Source organism: Myxocyprinus asiaticus, chromosome 32 (genome assembly GCF_019703515.2).
Source record: "Myxocyprinus asiaticus isolate MX2 ecotype Aquarium Trade chromosome 32, UBuf_Myxa_2, whole genome shotgun sequence".
Taxonomy (NCBI): Eukaryota; Metazoa; Chordata; class Actinopteri; order Cypriniformes; family Catostomidae; genus Myxocyprinus; species Myxocyprinus asiaticus.
The window spans coordinates 17,931,714-17,952,357 of NC_059375.1; the positions used below are offsets into that span (position 1 = coordinate 17,931,714).

Below are 20,644 nucleotides of genomic sequence, written 5' to 3' on the forward strand. Positions count from 1 at the left end.
CAGAATAAATTACACCAACTCTCTGTTCCCATGTCTATCTGTCAGTGGATTACCAGCTTTCTGACAGACTGGCAGCAGATTGTGAGACAGGGGAAACTCACTTCTAGCACCTGTACAATCAGCACTGGTGCCCCCCATGGATGTGTGCTCTCCCCACTACTCTTCTCCCTCTACACCAATGACTGCATCGCCAAGGACCCCTCTGTCAAGCTCCTGAAGTTTGCAGATGACACCACTGTCATCGGCCTCATCTGAGATGACGATGAGTCTGCATACAGAAGGGAGGTTGAACAGCTGGATGTCTGGTGCAGTCAAAACAACCTTGAGCTGAACACGCTCAAAACGGTGGAGATCATTGTGGACTTTAGGAGTCATTCAGGTTCCTGGGCACTACCATCTCACAGGACCTGAAGTGGGAGACCCACATTGACTCCATTGTGAAAAAGGCCCAGCAGAGGTTGTACTTCCTTCGCCAGCTGAGGAAATTCAACCTGCCACAGGTGCTGCTGATACAGTTTTACTCAGCAGCCATTGAGTCTGTCCTCTGCACTTCAATAACTGTCTGGTTTGGTTCAGCTATGAAATCAGACATCAGAAGACTACAAAGGACAGTTCGGACTGCTGAGAGGAGTCCGAACTGCCCCCCCCCCCCTTCAAGAACTATACACTTCCAGAGAGAGGAAAAAGGCTGGAAAAATCACTCTAGACCCCACTCACCCTACCCACTACCTTTTTGAACTGTTGCCTTCTGGCCGACACTTCAGAGCTCTGAGCACCAGAACCGTCAGGCACAGGAACAGTTTTTTTCCCTCAGGCTATCCATCTCATGAACATTTAAATTGCCCCATTGAGCAATAACTATGTGCAATACACAGTTTAGTCTTTTTTATATTTATCCAACACATCCAACCTCTTCTGCCATTTCATTCCTCTGAAAAAAAAATAAAAATAAAAAAAAAATTGCACTGTACATAACAGATTTGTATTTGCACTGTACATAACAGACTGTATTAGATTTGCACTACCCATGTGTATGTGTGTATGTATGTGTGTGTCTGTACGTATGTGTATAATCATTTTTTATTTTTTTATTATTATCTATGTCTTGCTACTGTTTTTGTATTGTTTTTGTATTGTTGTACACTGGAAGCTCCTGTCACCAAGACAAAATCCTTATATGTGTAAGCATACTTGGCAATAAAGCTGATTATGATCTTGCAAGAAGACCATTTACATGATTTCACCAAAATAGCTATAGTAATAGCCTGTGATTTTTAAGTGAGGTGTCATTTTGCCATTTTGTAAATGTCATTTTGTTATTTTCAAAATGAACCCTAGAAATAAGAGTATAACTGCACCACAAGCAAGTATATATTGTAAATTTGATGTTGAAACAGAACTTTTGAGTGTTTTGGATAGTTTGTCAGTGCATCCAATTAAAGTGTACTAATTGTGTTTAAACCCTCTCATGACTTTGGGTGTATAGGCGATGATAAATATTCCTACTTTTCCCAGGCCCATCTCCAGCTCAAAGATGTAAGATGGGCCATAGGATACTCAGGGTGGGCTAGACACAGGGGATGGAATGGGATTACTTAATCTATGATTGTGAATATATTAATGTGATTACTAAAGTTGGAGTTTGGAATTATAAAGGTAAAAAAATAGGTACGTGTTTCCAAATTTTACTTAACTTCAGGGTACCAAACTACAGAGGAAAATGCATGTCCAGTGGATGACTTTCAGTTTATTGAGAGTCTCTGGCTCCCCATGCATCATTGAATTTGAAGGATCAGATTCTATAAATCATCTGTGGGAGAGAGATTAAACATGCCTGTGAGAGTGACTAATCAAATCACACACTCACCAATTACTGAGGGCTGGACTGAGATCAAAATCTCCTCTGTGGGAGTGACCACACATAAAAAACACTTCTGATAACTTCAGATATTAAATGTTGTTGTTTTGTTTTTGTTTTTCCCTTAAAATAATATATCCTGCAGGACGGAAACTGGGATACACATTTGACAACAAAAATTTCCACAACGTTTCTCTGGGCCAGGGCCAGGAAGTGGTAGCAGAAAAAACTCTGGATTTGGCTGCAAAAGAAGGACATTGGGTCATTTTACAGGTAAAATACAGTAATCCACCACGTCCATTATCACACAGCATGTGCTAAACCCAAATCATAAAACTACCTAAAATCACACCTCTCTTTTACCTCGACAGGAGGGAAACCTCCAAAGACTTAAGAGATGAACGGCAAAGTAATTGACTATCTCATAAGTTATGATGAGAAGCTATTTTAGCATCCAAAATAGCTTGATTCATCATCTTTATGGGGGTATTTACACTTAGTCACTTTATGTTTTATTTGATCAGATTGCTATCCAATTCAATAAGCACATTCCATTTTCACTGGCCCACATCAGTGTGTGTCCGCCAAACAGATATAAATCTGATCTTCATAATGCCGGGCAGCAAATTTAAAAGTGATTTTAAAATGTGATTTATTATTTGATGTCAAGACATTTTTATTTGTATAGCGCTTTTCACAACACACATCATTTCAAAGCAGCATTACAGGAAATTATGCTTTAACAGAAAAAGAAGCTGTAATATCTGTAATGTCTTAGAGTCACAATAGTGCGGTTTAATAAAAAAACATTATTGTAAATTGTGCCTTAAAATAAGTAATTAAATAATTAAGTAATATTTGTATTTAGACCCCCAGTGCGCAAGCTAAAGGCAACTGTGGCAAGGAACATAAAACTCTATAAGATGTTGGTTAATGGAGAAAAATAACCTTGAGGGAAACCAGGCTCACTGTGGGGGCCATTTACCCTCTGGCTAAACAGCATAAATATAATGACAATACTAGTTATTAATGTGTAGGTAAAGTCAGAAGGGAACACGTGACACCATGCGAGAAGCAGACGTGTGAATCACGTGCTCTGTGCACTTTGCTAGTTTTTTAATTATTTTCATGTTATAATCCGGTGAGATTCGATACATCCAATTACATATTTGCTCTTTGAGGTAAACATGGCAAAGAAGTCAAAATCCTCAGACTCTGGAGACATTAAAAGACACTTACGTGCTCAAGCTGAGGCCTCTGATGGGACTGCGAGCCGGGGACTCGATTTGGAAGGCACGTCGGGAGAAGAAATCCAGCGTCAACTATCCAACATCTCGGTGATGCTGACGAAGGTTGTTGCTGACTTGGAGGATCTCGCTGTAATACGTCGATCTATGACGGCGATGGAAACAAAATTCTCTGAGTTGGTCACAAGAGTCGCAAATGTTGAGAAACGAATTGATTATTTGGAGTCAGTGTAAAGGGAATTATCTGCTAATCCGTCCGCGTCCAAAACAGACTTGGAAAACATTTTGGAGAAACTGGAATATCTTGAAAATATGATCTGAAGGAATAACATATGAATTGTTGGAATTCCTGAGCGTGAAGAGGGCAGAGATATGGTGAAATTCCTGGACGAGCTCTTCCCGAGTCTGCTCGACATAACAGGCCATAAACTGGAAATTGAGCGCGCTCACAGAGTCCCGGCTCGCAGATCTGCTGAGGGAGACAGGCCCCGATCAATTCTGGCCAAATGTCTGAGATCATCCGATAAAGATCTCGTGTTGCGCCAGGCGAGGAGCAAAGGAAAGCTTTCTTGGAAGAATCACGATATTTTCTTGTTCCCGGACTTTGCGAATTCGACGAGAGGAACGCGATCAGTTCAAGGAATGTAAAAAACTTTTACATCAACGGAAGATCGCTTTTGCGTTGATGTTTCCGGCCAATCTGAGAATTGAAATGAAGGATGGACAGAAAGTAATTACATGTCCAAAACAGGCACTCTCCTTCATAAATACATTGGAGTGAGTAAGCCATTTGATGTTTCTTATATTAGTAGACTGACTCACTGTTCAGTGACTCGATTTTCTGAGGAAGCTGGGTGCCATTTTTTGTTTCTTTTTGCGTTGGCTTCGCCTAGTGGCTGGAGTTTGTTTTGTAGAATGACACTTCCTTCAAGAAACATTTGCATTGACATAAGATCATTTTTACACTGAAGTTCCCGGCCAGATTGAGAATGGACACTATGGATGACTGCAAAATATCTACATGCTCACATAAACAACGTCTTTTATAAAGTCGACGGACTGAGTAAGTCATGGTGTATTTTTTTTATTTATTTTTTTTTAACTCGGCCTCCGAGTGAATTTGACTCACTCAATACACACTTGATCATCTGAGGAACCGGGATGCCTGTTTTGTTTCTTTTCATGCGGGTTCCGCCTAGCGGCTGGAGTTTGTTTTGTAGAATTACACTTCTTCGGGACAGTTGTGAATGGATCTGTTCATTCTTTGTGCTTATGCCTCCTGTTGGCTGGAGTTTGTTTTTTTGGAGTATTTTTAAGGGACATTAGAATGATTGATTACATCATCTGCTGCACTCATAACAGCCGGCTCATTGAACGCTTGTTTATCTGTCTGAGGAAACTGAACGGCTTTATATCAGCTGGAATTTGTTTTGTGGAGGAACACACCTTCAAGACAGTTCTGTGAATGAATCTACATGTTCTTTGCGTTTTTTCTGACTGTTGGCTGGGGTTTGTTTTACAAAGTATTTTCTGTTATGTAATTTTGCCTCACAAAATTTGTGCAGAAGCACCTGACTTGAGCAATCTGACTGCAAAGTTGCCATGGGGCTTTCGCATGTGTACATGGACCTTTTGAGTTTAGAGGGATTGACACCGGTTGGCACTGTCGTGCGCGGGGTTAATGCGCATGTTATTCTTTTTTCTGTTTGTTTTGTTCGGGGGGAAGTTCGTGGGTTTGATTGTTGCACTAATGGGGAATGTGGTCTGTATAATCTTGTTTTTGACACACAATTATTTATTTTTTTTATATAAAAATGTCAAATGTTAGTATAAGTGGGTCATCTCTCTCCACATGGAATGTGAATGGGTTGGGGCACCCCATAAAAAGAAGGAAGGTTATTTCTTTTTTTAAAAGTAAGAAATATGATATTTTGTTTCTTCAAGAAACGCACCTTTCTCCACAGGAAGCTGAAAAATTTATTTTAGAGGAAGATATGGGGTGGCCATGTTTTCTTTAGTGCTGGCTCGAGTAAGAGTAGGGGAGTCATTATACTGATAAATAAACATCTACAATTCAAATGTCTCAAACAGATTAAAGATAAATTAGGATGAGTCATTATTGTTTTAGCTGAAATTCAGGGGCAAAGTCTGATTTTGGCTACTATCTACATACCTAATGCTGATGATCAGGGCTTTTTTATAGATCTTGAAGGGATGTTGCAAGCCGCTGGTGTAGGGCCTTGGCCCACTTAAAATGGCAGCAGAGACCGCATGGCCCTTTGTTCTATGATCAAAAGGAGAGACATTGAACTCAGTTTCCCAGGATCCTTCACAAATTCACAACTGGATGCGAAGTCCCGCCCATGGACCCAGTCTCAAACGCCATTGGTCGAGTGGCCTACGACCGATGACGTCATCTCGTCAACAAAAACCGTGGACAGATGAAGTTCGGCCTATCTGTGCTAAGCTCTGCCTGGCTGTTAAGGGACATCTGTACTGTGCAAGTACTGAAGGAGTTTTCCCTCCGTTTGGACTGAGAACAAAGAGACCACGTTTTTCTAACCTCACCATTTGGCCACGGTAGAGTAAGATTAACTTAGCTTTGTTCAAGTCTTATAGTATACTTATATCAACCGGTTCAGTTTCACTGTAAAGCAACAGTGAATTTATTTTGAAAAACGGAAAGGCAACCAGTTTCCCTTCTCCCTCTTTTTCATTCAACGTTGGCTACTTTCTGCATTCTTCTCCATCGCTGGATCCGAAGAATAAAGCAGAGACGCGTCTTTTCGCTGACGAGCGCAAGACAAGGAACCATCCAGACCGTTTCTCCTGACCGCTCAATGCAACAGGAATTCCAACGGACAACCCTACTGAAGTCACACAGGATTTCCTAAGTAAGGCTTGATATCTGGGCAGATTTAGTTTAGAAACTGTGGTTTTTTTTTTTTTTTTTTTTTTTTTGTGAATCTAAATCGTATTTTTGATTCTAAATGCTGATGTTTTGAGTATATTTGTATGTTAAACTCTGCTCGCTGCTTCGAGCTGGGAGATTTGTTTTAGTTTCTTTTGGGGTTACGTTTGTTTTGTTGAGTGATTTGAACTAGTAATTCAGTCCCGCTGTTACGAGTGGTTACCCTTAACTAAACTGCATGCATTTTTCCTCTCTCTCTCGCTCTCATTCTCTCTCTCACTGATATTCATTGAGTGAGTGGCGCCTCGGTTTGTGTTCGACTCAGGCTGGTGAACCAAATTCTCCCGCCTGTTTCGTCAGTTCCTTTGTGTGTCCGCTCATTTCCACCCGCACGTGGTATCAGCTCCATTTTGGATTTAACCCTCCATTTTGAACCTGATCGTCCATTTTGATTCCTCTGTTACCACACCTGGACACACACAGACACACACACACACTAGCATATAGCTCCACTGTTTGTTTAGGATTTCCTTGATTTATTTTTGGATTATATTCGGATAGTATTGGCTGTGTTCACTGGCTGGTGAACCAAATTCTCCCGCCTGTTTCGTCAATTCCTTTGTGTGTCCGCTCATTTCCACCCGCACATGGTATCAGCTCCATTTTGGATTTAACCCTCCATTTTGAACCTGATCCTCCATTTTGCTTCCTTTGTTACCACACCTGGACACACACACACTAGCATATAGCTCCACTGTTAGTTTAGGATTTCCTTGATTTTATTTTTGGATTATATTTGGATAGTATTGGCTGTGTCACTACTGCTTGATTATAATACATCTTGCTATATTATTATAAGTACTCCTAATTGTTTTTTTGTTTGAATATTGTGTTGAAGCCAACCTCTGCCACATGAAGAACTCCCAAGTTACCTCAGAGTACTATTATGTTATTGGTGTTAGAAACTAACTGTAACTAGATTACTATTAGATTTGTATACCAATAATTTAACTAGTTTTTCCCCTTTTTGATTATTTTGATTAACAATTAAGATACTCAACCTACAGGGTAGATTTTGTTTTATGAGACTCAATCAGTAACTTGCTATCATTTTTCTCTTTTCAAAGAGTGGTGCCCCGAGAATAGAGTTTAATGAATTAAATTCAATTTAATTACTATTTAGTTATTTAATTGCTATTTGATTATTCCATAATTAATAACAATTAATTATTGATTATTTCTGGAGAATAGTTTAATGAGTTAAATTCTATTTAATTACTATTTAGTTATTTAATTGTTATTTGATTATTCCATAATTAATAACAATTAATTATTGACTATTTCTGATAGTAAAACTGATTTAAACAACCAGTAGCACCTACACTGGCACCCCTCATGATATAATATTGGGAGGAGACTTTAATCTTTTGATGGACTCAGTCCTTGATCATAGTGAAGCAAAAGTGTGTAAGCGCCCTAGAGCTACATTGACGCTTCACAGGATGTGTAAAAATCTTGGCCTTACAGATATTTGGAGACTTTTGAACCCATCTGGGAGGGACTATAAATTTTTTTCATCAGTCCATAAGATTTATTCTAGAATAGATTTTTTTATATATCTAAATCTCTAATCTCATCAATCTTTCATCTGTTGTTGACTGCTCAATTGGAAACATTTTAGTCTCAGATCACACCCTGGTGAATTTAGAGATGTTGCCAAATGTTAAAGGCTGAAATCATCCTGGTTACTTGCGTAACCTCCTTTCCCTGATGGAGGGAACGAGACATTGTGTCAATGTAGTGACACTAGGGGTCACTCTTTGGAGCCCGAAACACCTCTGGTTTTTGATAAAAAGCCAATGAAAATTGGCGAGTGGTATTTGCATACCACTCTCCGGACATACGGTTATAAAAGGAGCTGGTATGCAACCACTCATTCAGGGTTTGTGCTGAGGAGCTGAGACAAGGTACCGGCCATTTCAGCAGGTAGTTCAGCGTTGTGGCAGGAGAGACACAATGTCCTGTTCCCTCCATCATGGAACGGAGGTTACGCAAGCAACCAGGACATTCCCTATCTGTCACTCACTCGACGTTGTGTCGATGTAGTGACACTAGGGGTCCATATACGAAACGCCACAACTGGCTGAACTGTGTTATGTGAACTGGCGGTATGTGATGGGCAGAACACAGTGTGCTTCGTAGCCAGCGCACCAGGCCGACATGTAACCTCCCCCAATGCTGTTATGAGTGTTGAATGGCCCTTTGGGGACAACTCGACTGCCCAAGGGAGGTGAAAGGCGCTATGCGCAAGCGATACACCCAGCCAGCTGTCCTGGACTTACCTGCTTGTGCCTGCAACTACACGGCACGAAACCGGTTCCACCCGGAGATTGTAGAACCTCGCAAAGGTGTTGGGTGTTGCCCAGCCTGCTGCTCTGCAAATGTCTCTTAGAGAGGCACCCCTGGTCAAGGCCCAGGAGGCCGCTACACCCCTGGTAGAATGGGCTCGTAGCCCTGCTGGGGGCGGCACGTCCTGGGCATGATATGCCATTGTTATGGCGTCATTGAGCCAGTGGGTAATCCTCTGCTTGGAGACAGTGCTTCCTTTCCGCTGTCCACCAAAGCAGACAAAGAGATGCTCAGAGACTCTAAAGCTGTGCGTGCGATCCAAATAGATGCATAAAGCACGCACTGGACACAGCAACGTCAGGGCTGGGTCTGCCTCCTCCTGGGGCAGCGCTTGCAGGTTCACCACCTGGTCCCTAAAAGGGGTCGTGGAACCTTGGGCACATAGCCTGGTCGGGATCTCAGGATCACATGAGAGTAGCCCGGACCAAACTCCAGGCACGTTTCGCTGACAGAAAACGCTTGCAGGTCTCCTACCCTCTTGATGGAAGTGAGTGCAGTCAGGAGGGCAGTCTTCAAAGAGAGTGCCTTAAGCTCAGCTGACTGCAAGGGCTCAAAGGGGGCTCTCCGTAGACCCTGAAGATCTACAGAGAGGTCCCATGACGGAACAAAGTGTGGTCTGAAGGGATTCAACCTCCTGGAGCCTCTCAGGAACCTGATGATCAGGTCGTGCTTCCCTAAGGACTTACCATCCACTGTGTTGTGCCGCTATAGCGGCTACGTACACCGTCAAGGTGGAGGGGGACAGCCGCCCTTCCAACCTCTCCTGCAGGAAGGAAAGCACCGATCCGACTGCGCATCTCTGGGGGTCTTTGCGTCGGGAAGAACACCACTTAGCGAACAGATTCAGTGGAACAGCTGTCTTCTGTCTGAACGCCTTCAAACAGGTCAGCACCAACTGTGCGCACTCATTCATGAGGGGCACCGTCAATGAGACTGAGTCCAACTCCAAGCCAAGAAAAGAGATGCTCTGAACCAGAAGGAGCTTGCTCTTTTCCCAGTTGACCCGAAGCCCTAGTCGGCTGAGGTGCAAGAGCACCAGGTCCCTGTGTGCGCACAACATGTATCGAGAATGAGCTAGGATTAACCAATCATCGAGATAGTTGAGGATGTGAATACCCAATTCCCTTAGCAGGGTAAGGGCTGCCTCTGCAACCTTCGTGAAGACGCGAGGGGACAAGGACAGGCCGAAAGGGAGGACCTTGTACTGATACGCCCAACCCTCGAATGCAAACCGCAGGAAGGGTCTGTGTCGAGGTAGAATTGATACGTGGAAGTATGCGTCCTTCAGGTCTACCGCCGCAAACCAATCTTGATGCCGGACGCTCGCTAGAATGCGTTTTTGCGTCAGCATCTTGAACGGGAGTCTGTGTAAAGCCTGGTTCAGTACTCGCAGGTCCAAGATTGGCCGCAACCCACCGCCTTTTTTCGGTACAATGAAGTAGGGGCTGTAAAACCCCTTCTTCATCTCAGCCGGAGGGACAGGCTCTATCGCGTCCTTCCGTAGGAGGGTATCGATCTCCGCGCGCAAGGTAGCGGCGTACTCGCCTTTCACCGAGGTGAAGTGGACGACGCTGAACCTGGGCGGACACCTGGTGAACTGAATCGCATAGTCGAGTCGGACGGTCCAGACCAGCCATCGCGACGGGTTGGAAAGCGCAAGCCGCACGTCCGAGCTCCGGGCAAGTGTGACCAAGGGGACAATCTCGTCGGACGTACCGGCGGGTGGGGCCTTGCGGTGGGGCAGATCCTGAGGTGCCACGCTGTGTCATGGCCGTGCTGAGTTCAGGGACATCTAAGCACTTATCTGGCTTCTTGTGACCACCCCCGGAACAGCCTGGGACGGCCTGTCCTTGTGACCCATGGAGACTGTCACATCAGGGGTGGATTTGTGCCACAGCTGGGCGCGCAGGGGCGGGGAGACCGCTGTTGGAGCGCCAAACCTGCCAAAATGGAATGTTGTACGGTGGTCGTGATGACGGCCGTGCACACTGGGTATGTGACCCAGGGAACAAGGAAACCACTCTTTTGCTGAACTCTTGGGTACCGCAGCCACTTGGGCATGAGGCGAAATTAAATGAAAAGGCAACAAAAAATTCTCCTCCCGGCCCTCCACCAGAGGATGGAGTGGTCTGCTTACCAGCTCCAAAGCAGTGGGTTTCGCCGTCCCTGGGTCGCCCATCTCAGGGGCACTTTGAAGCCTTTCTCGGGTTCTTGCCGGCCGGCCGTGAGACGGGTGGCGTCTGCTTCCTGCGGTGGGCTCCACGGCAGGGCCGGGCCGCAGGGGCGGGCTGCGGTGGAGCCGGTGCAGTCACCGCCGGGGGGCACCCTTGGCGACGTGCAGGCGGGGTGTGGGATCTTGAGCCGCGCCGGGGCAGGATGTGCCGGATAGCCTCCGTCTGCTGCTTCACTGCCGAGAACTGCTGGGCAAAGTCCTCTATGGTGCCGCCGAACAGGCCAACCTGGGAAATGGGGCAGCAAGGAACTGTGCCTTGTCGGCCTCTCCCATCTCGACCAGGTTGAGCCAAACGTGGCGCTCCTTGACCACCAAGGTGGACATCACCCGCCCGAGAGACCGCGCCGTGACCTTCGTCGCCCGGAGAGCGAGGTCGGTCGCCGAGCGCAGCTCCTGCATCAATCCTGGGGTGGAACTACACTTGTGCAGTTAATTTAGAGCCTTGGCTTGGTGGACTTGCAGGAGAGCCATGGCGTGCAGGGCGGAGGCGGCTTGTCCAGCGGCACTGTAGGCTTTGGCTGTCAGGGACAACGTAAACCTAAAGGCCTTGGACGGGAGCTTTGGGTGCCCGTGCCAGGTGGTGGTGCTCTGCGGGCTTAGGTGCACCACGAGCTCCTTATCCACCGGGGGAATCGCCGAATAGCCCCTGGCCACCCCACCATCTTTGGGTAGTGAGAGCGGGGGAGCTGAAAGATCGGGACCGGACAGTAAAAGGTGCCTCCCACGACCTCGTCAGCTCCTCGTGCACTTCCGGGAAGAAAGGAACTGGGGTGGGGCGTGGCTGTGAGTGGCGCCGCGAGCCCAGGAATCAATCATCGAGCTGCGAGGGTTCAGGGGAGAGCAGAGGGTTCCACTCTAGCCCGACGCTCGTGGATGCCTAGGAAAGCATGTCCGTTATTTCCACGTCAGCCTGTGACTGGGTGACTGTACCCGAGGGGGGGAGCCCAGCTGAGGCTTCCGTGTCCAACTGGATGAGCCCGCTCTCCGATGCTGCGCTTGAGAGCTCATCATCTTCGCGGGCTCCGAACAAGTGGTCGAACTTGCCTTGAGACGAGCCGGTGGACTCATCCGGAAGCCCGATCGGGGCAGACGAGCGTGCTGGGGAATTGGAGGTCCGTGGGGGGATACCTGGCGGAGGTGGTCCCATTGGGGTCCCCAAATCACCCCCAGTGCTAGCCACACTGGTCTCATACCCGTAGGTAGAGGGACTGAGGCGGGGAGCCGCTGGGGTGGCTTGCATTCTTCCGAAGCCAAGCCGCGACCGCAACGTTGCCATGGTCATGTTCTCGCAATGAGTACATGATCCATCCACGAACACTGTCTTTGCGTGGGTCGCGCCCAGACACAAAAGACAGCGATCGTGACCATCAGAAGGTGAGAGATAATGACTGCAACCAGGGATAACACACAAATGGAAAGGCATCTTTAAAAAGACGCATCTTTAAAAAGATGTTCCGTGTGTGCCGCTCTTTTAGAGAAATATACACTTTTATTTCTGCCAAAGCGCCCAGGGGCGTTCTCTGCAGTGCAGCAGTGCAGAGGAGGGAGAAGCTGCTGAAATGCGCCGTCAGATCCAGCAGAGGTGAATGACCAGTCGTGGAATTCAGCTCAGTGAACATCGACCATTCGGCTCCGATGAAAATATCTGAATGAGTGGTTGCATACCAGCTCCTTTTATACCCGTATGTCCGGGGGAGTGGTATGCAAATACCACTTGCCAATTTTCATTGGCCTTTTATCAAAGGCCAGAGGTGTTTCGGGCTCCCAAGAGTGACCCCTAGTGTCACTACATCGACACAAATTCGAGTGAGTGACAGATAGGGAACAATGTCTATATGGAGACCAATTGGTCCTCAGTATCCTCTGTGGGCGTGGCTTGGGATGCACTTAAGGCAGTTCTTAGGGGTTGGATCATACAGTATGCCTCATTCACCAAAAAATCCAAAGTACGAGAACTCGTAGAATTGGAAGAGAATATTAAAAGTGCCGAGGCAGAGCTGAAACACCGAATATCATCTGATGGCCTCAGAGAATTGACTCGTTTGAAATACGGATATAATACAATTTTGACATGGAAGGTGAAGTTTTGGTTATTCAGGGCAAGACAGTCAGGTGACAAAGCAGGAAAACTTCTGGCTAGATACATAAAACAGAGTCTTTTTCTACCATTCCCTCAGTGAAATCTGCTGGTGGTGAAATATTTACCTCAGCCATTGATATTAATAATGCTTTTAAAGAATTCTATCTTGATCTTTATAGTTCCACATCTTCGTCTACCAATGAAGATATTAGGAACTTTGTGGAACCATTAGTTCCCTATCTGTTACTCACTTGATGTTGTGTCGATGTAGTGACACTAGGGGTCACTCTTGGGAGCCCGAGACACCCCTGGTCTTTGATAAAAGGCCAATGAAAATTGGCGAGTGGTATTTGCATGCCACTCCCCCGGACATACGGGTATAAAAGGAGCTGGCTTGCAACCACTCATTCAGATTTTCTCTTCGGAGCCGAGCGTTTCAATTCATTGAGCTGAATTCTTCCACCGAGTTCTTTCACCTCATCTGCTGGATTTATGGTGCATTTCAGTGGCTTCTCCCCCTCTGCACCAGTGCAGTGAAGAGAACACCCCTGGGCGCTTTGGCAGACCGAAAGAGTATATTCTTCCTGCTGAAAGAGTATATTTTCTCCTTCTAAAAGAGTGGCACTTACGGGAGCATCTTTTTAAAGATGCCTTTCCGTTTGTGTATATTTACTGGTTGCGGTCGTTACCTATCTGCTTCTGATGGCCACGATCATTGTCTTACGTGTCTGGGCACTGCCCATGTGGAGACATTGTTCGTGGATGGGTCATGTCCTCATTGCAAGAACATGACTATGGCAACGTTGCGGTCGCAGCTTTCTTTCATAAGAAGGGAAGTCACCCCAGCGGCTCCCCACCTCAGTCCTTCTACCTACGGGTATGAGGTCGCGTCGGTTAGCACTGGGGGTGATTTGGGGACTTCAATGGGACTACCTCTGCCGGGAAACCCTCCACGGACCTCCCATTCCCCAGCACGCTCGTCTGCCCCGGTCGAGTTCTGGGATGAGACCACTGGCTCGTCTCAGGGCGAGTTCGCATTCTCATTTGGAGCTTGCGAAGAGAATGAGTTGTCGATCGCAGCATCAGAGAGCGGGCTCATCCAGTCTGATACTGAGGCCTTGGCTGGGCTCCCACCTATGGGTGCGGTCACGCAGTCGCAGGCTGACGCCAAGCTGATGGACATGTTTGCCCGGGCAGCCGCGAGCGTAGGGCTAGAGTGGAATCCTCCACTCTTCCCTGAACCCTCATGGCTCGATGATTGGTTCCTGGGCCCAGAGCGCCGCTCACGGCCACACCCCACCCCAGTCCCTTTCTTCCCGGAGGTGCACGAGGAGTGGACGAGGTCGTGGAGGGCACATTTTACTGTCCGATCCCGGTCTTTCAGCTCCCCTGCTCTCACTATCCTCGATGGTGGGGCTGCCAGGGATTATTCGGCGATTCCCCAGGTGGATAAAGCGGTTGTGGTGCATCTATGCCCGCAGAGCGCCGCCACCTGGCGGGGCCGCCCGAAGCTCCCGTCCAGGGCCTGTAGGCTTACGTCATCTCTGGTGACTAGGGCCTTTGGTGCTGCTGGACAGGCCGCCTCCACCCTGCATGCCATGGCTGTCCTGCAGGTACACCAAGCCAAGGTGCTAAAAGAACTGCACGAGGGTAGTTCTGACCCGGGATTGATGCAGGAGCTGCGCTCGGTGACCGACCTCGCTCTCCGGCCGACGAAGGTCAGGGCACGGTCTCTCGGGCAGGCGATGTCCACCTTGGTGGTCCAGGAGTGCCACCTTTGGCTCAACCTGGTCGAGATGAGGGAGGCTGACAAGGCACGGTCCCTTGATGCCCCCATCTCCCAGGTGGGCCTATTCGGTGACACCATCGAGGACTTTGCCCAGCAGTTCTCGCCAGTGAAACAGCATGGCCACAGCATGAAGCCACCCGCAGGAAGCAGACGCCACCCGTCTCATGGCCGGCTGCAAAGAACACGAGAAAAGCTTCGAAGCGCCCCTGAGATGGGCGACCCAGGGACGAGGAGACCCACTGCTCTGGAGCTGCTGGACAGACCACTCCATCCCCCGGTGGAGGGCCGGGAGGAGAATCTTTTGTTTCCTTTCTCTTTGATTTCGCCGCATGCCCAAGGGGCTTCAGTACCCACATTTTCAACAAAAGAGCGGTTTCCTTATTTCCTGGGTCACATATCCGGTGCTCTCGGCCGTCGTTGTCATGACTGCCGACCACTGTTCCCTTACGGCCTGTATGGCCCTCCAAGGGCGGCCCCCCCGCCCTTGAGTGCCCAGCTGTGGCACAAACATGCCCACGCCAGGCCAGTTCTGACAGATTGCGGGGACGACTTTCCTCCTCCCCCCTCCCGGACCAGCCCCATGGTGGGTGTCCGGAGCCAGGTAAGTGCTTCGATGTCCCCAGACTCAGCATGGCCACGAGGTCAGGGCTCCAGCCCCCTTGACGTGGCGCCTCAGGCTCCACCCCGCCGCGAGGCCCCACCCGCCGGTCCGACGCGTTTGTCCCCTTGGTCCCCCTCACCCAGAGTTTGGACGCGTGGCTTGCGCTTTCCAACCCGTCACAATGGCTGACCCGGACCGTCCAACTCGGCTACGCGATTCAGTTCACCAGGCACCCGCCCAGGTTCAGCGGCGTCCGCTTCACTTCAGTGAAGGGCGAGAACGCCGCTGCCTTGCATGCAGAGATCGCTACCCTTCTACGGAAGGGTGCGATAGAGCCTGTCCCTCCAGCCGAGATGAAGAAGGGGTTTTACAGCCCCTACTTCATCGTACCAAAGATAGGCGGTGGGTTGCGGCCAATCTTGGACCTGCGAGTACTAAACTGGGCTTTGCACAGACTCCCGTTCAAGATGCTGATGCAAAAATGCATTTTAGTGAGCGTCCGGCATCAAGATTGGTTCGTGGCAGTAGACCTGAAGGACGCGTACTTTCACGTCTCGGTTTTACCTCAACACAGACCCTTCCTGTGGTTTGCCTTTGAGGGCCGTGCATACCAGTACAAAGTCCTCCCCTTCGGCCTGTCCTTGTCCCCTCGCGTCTTCATGAAGGTCGCAGAGGCAGCCCTTGCCCCGCTAAGGGAAGTGGGCATCCGCATCCTCAACTATCTCGATGACTGGCTAATCCTAGCTTACTCTTGGGATTTGTTATGTGCGCACAGGGATCTGGTGCTCAGGCACCTCAGCCGGCTGGGGCTTTGGGTCAACTAGGGAAAGAGCAAGCTCTCCCCGGTTCAGAGCATCTCTTTTCTTGGTTTGGAGTTGGACTCAGTCTCGATGACGGTGCTGAACTGTCTGAAGGTGTTCCGAAGGAAAACAGTGGTCCCACTGAAACTTTTTCAGGGGCTCCTGGGGCATATGGCATCCTCAGCAGTGGCTACACCGCTCGGGTTGATGCATATGAGACTGCTTCAGCACTGGCTGCAGACTCGAGTTCCGAGATGGGCATGGCGCCGCAGGACACATCATGTGATTCGCACGCCGATCTGTCGACCGCCTCTTCAACCCTTGGTCGGACCTGGCATTTCTACAGACTGGAGTTCCCCTAGAGCAGGTCTCCATGTGTATCGTCATCACGACGGACGCCTCCAAGACAGGTTGGTGTGCCGTATGCAACTGGCACACAGTCGCCGGCTCTTGGAACGGCCCGCAACTGTGTTGGCACATCAACTGCCTCGAGTTGCTGGCAGTGCTGCTCTCACTGTGGAGGCTCAGGCCGTTGATCCAGGGCAAGCATGTGTTGGTACGGATGGACAACATGGCGACGGTAGCGAACCTCAACCGCCAAGGCGGCCTACGCTCCCATTGCATGTCGAAACTCGCCCGCCGTCTCCTCCTCTGGAGTCAGCAGCGCCTCAAGTCGTTGCGAGCCACTCATATCCCGGGCGACCTCAACACCGTGGCGGACGCGCTGTCACGACGGATTACGCTCAGAGGAGAGTGGAGACTCCACCCTCAGGTGGTCTCTGTTTTGTATAGGGACCCCTAGTGTCACTACATCGACACAACATCAAGTGAGTAACAGATAGGGAACGTCCTGGTTACTTTCGTAACCTCCGTTCCCTGATGGAGGGAACGAGACGTTGTGTCCCTCTTGCCACAACACTGAACTACCCGCTGAAATGGCTGGGACCTTGTCTCGGCTCCTCAGCACAAAACCTGAATGAGTGGTTGCAAGCCAGATCCTTTTATACCCGTATGTCCAGGGGAGTGGCATGCAAATTCCACTCGCCAAATCCCATTGGCCTTTTCTCAAAGATCAGAGGTGTTTGGGGCTCCCAAGAGTGACCCCTAGTGTCACTACATCAACACAACGTCTCGTTCCCTCCAGCAGAGAACGGAGGTTACGAAAGTAACCAGGACAATCTCCCTAAATTGACGACTGAACAAAAAAATTCTCTTGATTCTGAGATAACCTCGGAGGAGCTTGACGAGGTAATTAAGGCCTTACCTACAGGCAATGCTCTGGGCCAGATGGCTTTGCCACTTAATATTTTAGATCTTATGCTACAGAACTGGCTCAACTTTTGTTAGAAGTTTATATGGAATCATTAAAGAATGGAAAGCTTCCGCCAACCATGACACAAGCTCAGATCAGTCTGATTCTTAAAAAGGACAAAGATCCAAGCGAATGTAAAAGTTATCATCCAATTTCCCTGATCCAGTTAGATGTAAAAATATTGTCAAAAATTTTGGCTAATTGATTAAGCAAAGTTATGACATCTCTTATACATATAGATCAGGTGGGGTTTATTAGGGGCCGCAGCTCTTCTGACAACATTAGGCGTTTCATTAATATCATGTGGTCAGTGGCGAATGACCAGTGGTCGCTGCCATCTCACTTGAAGCCGAAAATGCGTTTGATATGGTAGAATGGGATTATCTTTTTATGATTTTGGAAATGTATGGGTTTGGGAGTACATTTATTGGTTGGATTAAGTTACTTTGTAGACACCCTGTTGCAGCAGTACAAACAAACGGATGAATTTCAGATTATTTTACTCTGAATAGGGGCACTCGGCAGGGTTGTCCTCTTTCCCCATTATTGTTCTGTCTTGCCCTGGAACCATTATCAGCCGCGATAAGAAAGGAGGATGATTTTCCAGGGGTGGTGGCGGGAGGTGTGGCACATAAGCTTCTGCTTTACGTGGATGATATTTTATTATTCGTCTCTGACCCTACTAGATCTATGTCTTGCCTCCACAGAATTATTAATTCCTTTTCCAAATTCTCAGGATACAAAGTCAGTTGGTCTAAATCCGAGGCTTTGGCTCTGACAGCGTACTGTCCAATGACGGCCTTTCAGCCGGACGCCTTCCAGTGGCCCAAACAGGGCATTAAGTATTTGGGTATTTTATTCCCAGCAAATTTATCTGATTTTGTTAAAGTTAATTTTGACCCTTTAATAAATAGGTTTTCAAGTGATGTGGACAGGTGTTTTATTATTACGCATTCGGTCTCAGAAATTTGGCCCATTGGTCGCTTCCACCTGAGAGAGCCCCTCCCTGGTTTTCTATTGAACAGGAAGTCCTAATTGGAGAAATTAAGTCACACCCCGTTATTTCACATTTGCACGTGATTTGGACAAGAGTGGCAAAAGTGTTTAATTCTGACATTTATTTAAATGTTGCCTCAAGCATATGGCTGAACCCCAAATTATGTATCAACAAGTCCCCTTTCTGTTGGTCAGAGTGGATTGTGAGGGGGGTTACTACACTCGGTGACCTGTATGAGAGTGGAGTGTTGAGATCTTTTGAGAATTTGGGTCATCATTTTGAAATTCCCAGATCTCAGTTTTTTAAGTATTTACAGCTGAGCCACCTGCTCTGTACTGTTTTTGGGTGTAGCACACACCCCCCTAAAGCAGCAGATGCTTATTACTGCTTTTGGAAAAGGTCATGAGGCATCAGTGTATTACACCCTGTTAATTCAGAGTCTGGAGGACGGAGCTTCAACATCTCTGAAGAGATTATGGGAGAAAGATTTACACTTGGTGTTGGAGGAAGGAGTATGGGCTAGGATTCTAACAAATGTCAAGTCTGTATCTAGAGATGCAAGGATTCGCCTAATTCAGTTCAAGATTTTACATAGATTCTATTGGACCCCCTCTAGACTGTATAGGCTTGGTCTTAAAGTCACAACTACCAATCGGAGGATGGAGATATAACCCATGATTTTTGGGGGTGCGTTAAGATCCAAGGGTTTTGGTTGAAAATTCAGAATTTTGTATGTGATGTCTTGGGCACTCAAGTTTTGTTTTCCCCCAGACTCTGTATTTTGGGAGATGGGGCAGAAATCAATGTGGAGAATAAACATGTGGAGGATTGGGTCCTAACCTGTGTTATGGTCGCCAGGCAGGTGATTTTGAGGGGTGGAAGTCGGTTGGAGCACCCCCTTTTCAGGAGTGGTGCTCGGAGATGGGGAGAGTGGCAACCTTAGAAGAGGGGTCTTATAGAAGACTAGGGAATCTGGATTTGTTTGTAATAAAATGGGGTTGATATTTAGCATTCTTGGAGGGTTCTCAGGTGGAATAGTGGAGAGAGAGGGGTAATTGTCAGTGTGTGTGATTTTTATATTTGTGTGTGTGTATATATATATATATATATATATATATATATATATATATATATATATATATATATATATATATATATATATATGTATATATGTATTTTTATTTTTTTTCTCTTTTAGTTGTTTGGTTTTTGTTTTTGTATTTTTTATATGTGTTCATCTAAAACCACAGGGATTTTTGTTGAGGTTTGGGGTGGGGTGGGGTGGGGGTTGGGTTGGGGTTGGGGAGGAAGAGGGGTGTTAGTGGGTGTTAAAAGTTGATTTTGTGTATTTATAATTATGTTTTGTTTTTCTGTGTTTTAATAAATAAAAATGTTAATCATAAAAAAAATAAAAAAAAATAAAAAATGTGTAGGTAAAGTCATGGTTTAAAATGAGTAAACTAAGTAAGTGTTTGGGGCCAATGTTTAAACAAAGATTTTGTATGAACTGTAAGATAAATGAGTAAAGTCTTTGAAGTCCCTCATGAATTAACTGCAGAAGTGCACACAGATGCATTGTCCTTTGCTATTTGCTATTTAAGTGACTTTGCCCTGTGTGCGTGTGTGTACGCTGTTTGTTTTTCCCCTCATGGCTTTTCATAGGTAAGACGTGTCATGCACGTCAGCTGCGCTCATTGCCAGTGTTTAGTTTCAGTAGCCAGCGATTTGCATCAAATAAATGAAGAAAAAACCTTTGTCTCTCCTCTGTCTCTGCATCCATTTCCAAATTTGTTATAATTTATTGCGCGACACAAGCCTTATGCAAATACTCAGTTACAGCTCTTAAGTTTCACATGTTCCCGATGCTGCCGTAGCGCTATCCATCCAATCAGCAAAAATGGCAAGTGGCAATGAAGAGGCTTTATGGAGCTGCTGTGCAATGCAGCATTCATAGGATGTCCATCAACTGAACACACTCTACATCGGGCATTTCCCCCTTGTAGATGACTTTTCTTGATTATACAATCACGTTACTATACCTACATTTTTGCAAAATGTTTACATTGCTTGTTGTACATATCATGGCAGTTTCCTGGAAAAATGAATGCTAAAGGTGCTACAACAATTCCTTGTACTCCCCTTCACACAAATCATGAGTAAAACGGCAGATTATCAGTTCATTAATGCTTAATTTTTGCCCTGTTCCTCACACAATGATATCTTATGTCATTATGACATTACCATGTGCATGCCTTGTTCAATTGCAATCAAATTGTGCGGTAGCTCAACTGATAGAGCACTGCACTTGTGACGCAAAGTACTGAGGCACGAGTCTCGCAGAGTACGTGAGTCGACACATTAGATGAAAGTGTCTTAGAAGCACCACAGAATGATTTGGTTTCTTCAG

At 47.0% G+C, this 20,644-nt stretch overlaps 1 protein-coding gene across 1 annotated transcript in view; it reads left to right on the top strand.

The window, feature by feature from the left end:
- Positions 1-20,644, top strand: part of LOC127423383 (dynein axonemal heavy chain 9-like) — a 188,103-nt gene that overhangs the window by 136,356 nt on the left and 31,103 nt on the right. The window contains exon 62 of the mRNA XM_051667636.1: positions 2,004-2,131. Within this exon, the coding sequence (XP_051523596.1) occupies positions 2,004-2,131 (128 nt within the window). The remainder of the gene's footprint in view (positions 1-2,003; positions 2,132-20,644) is intronic.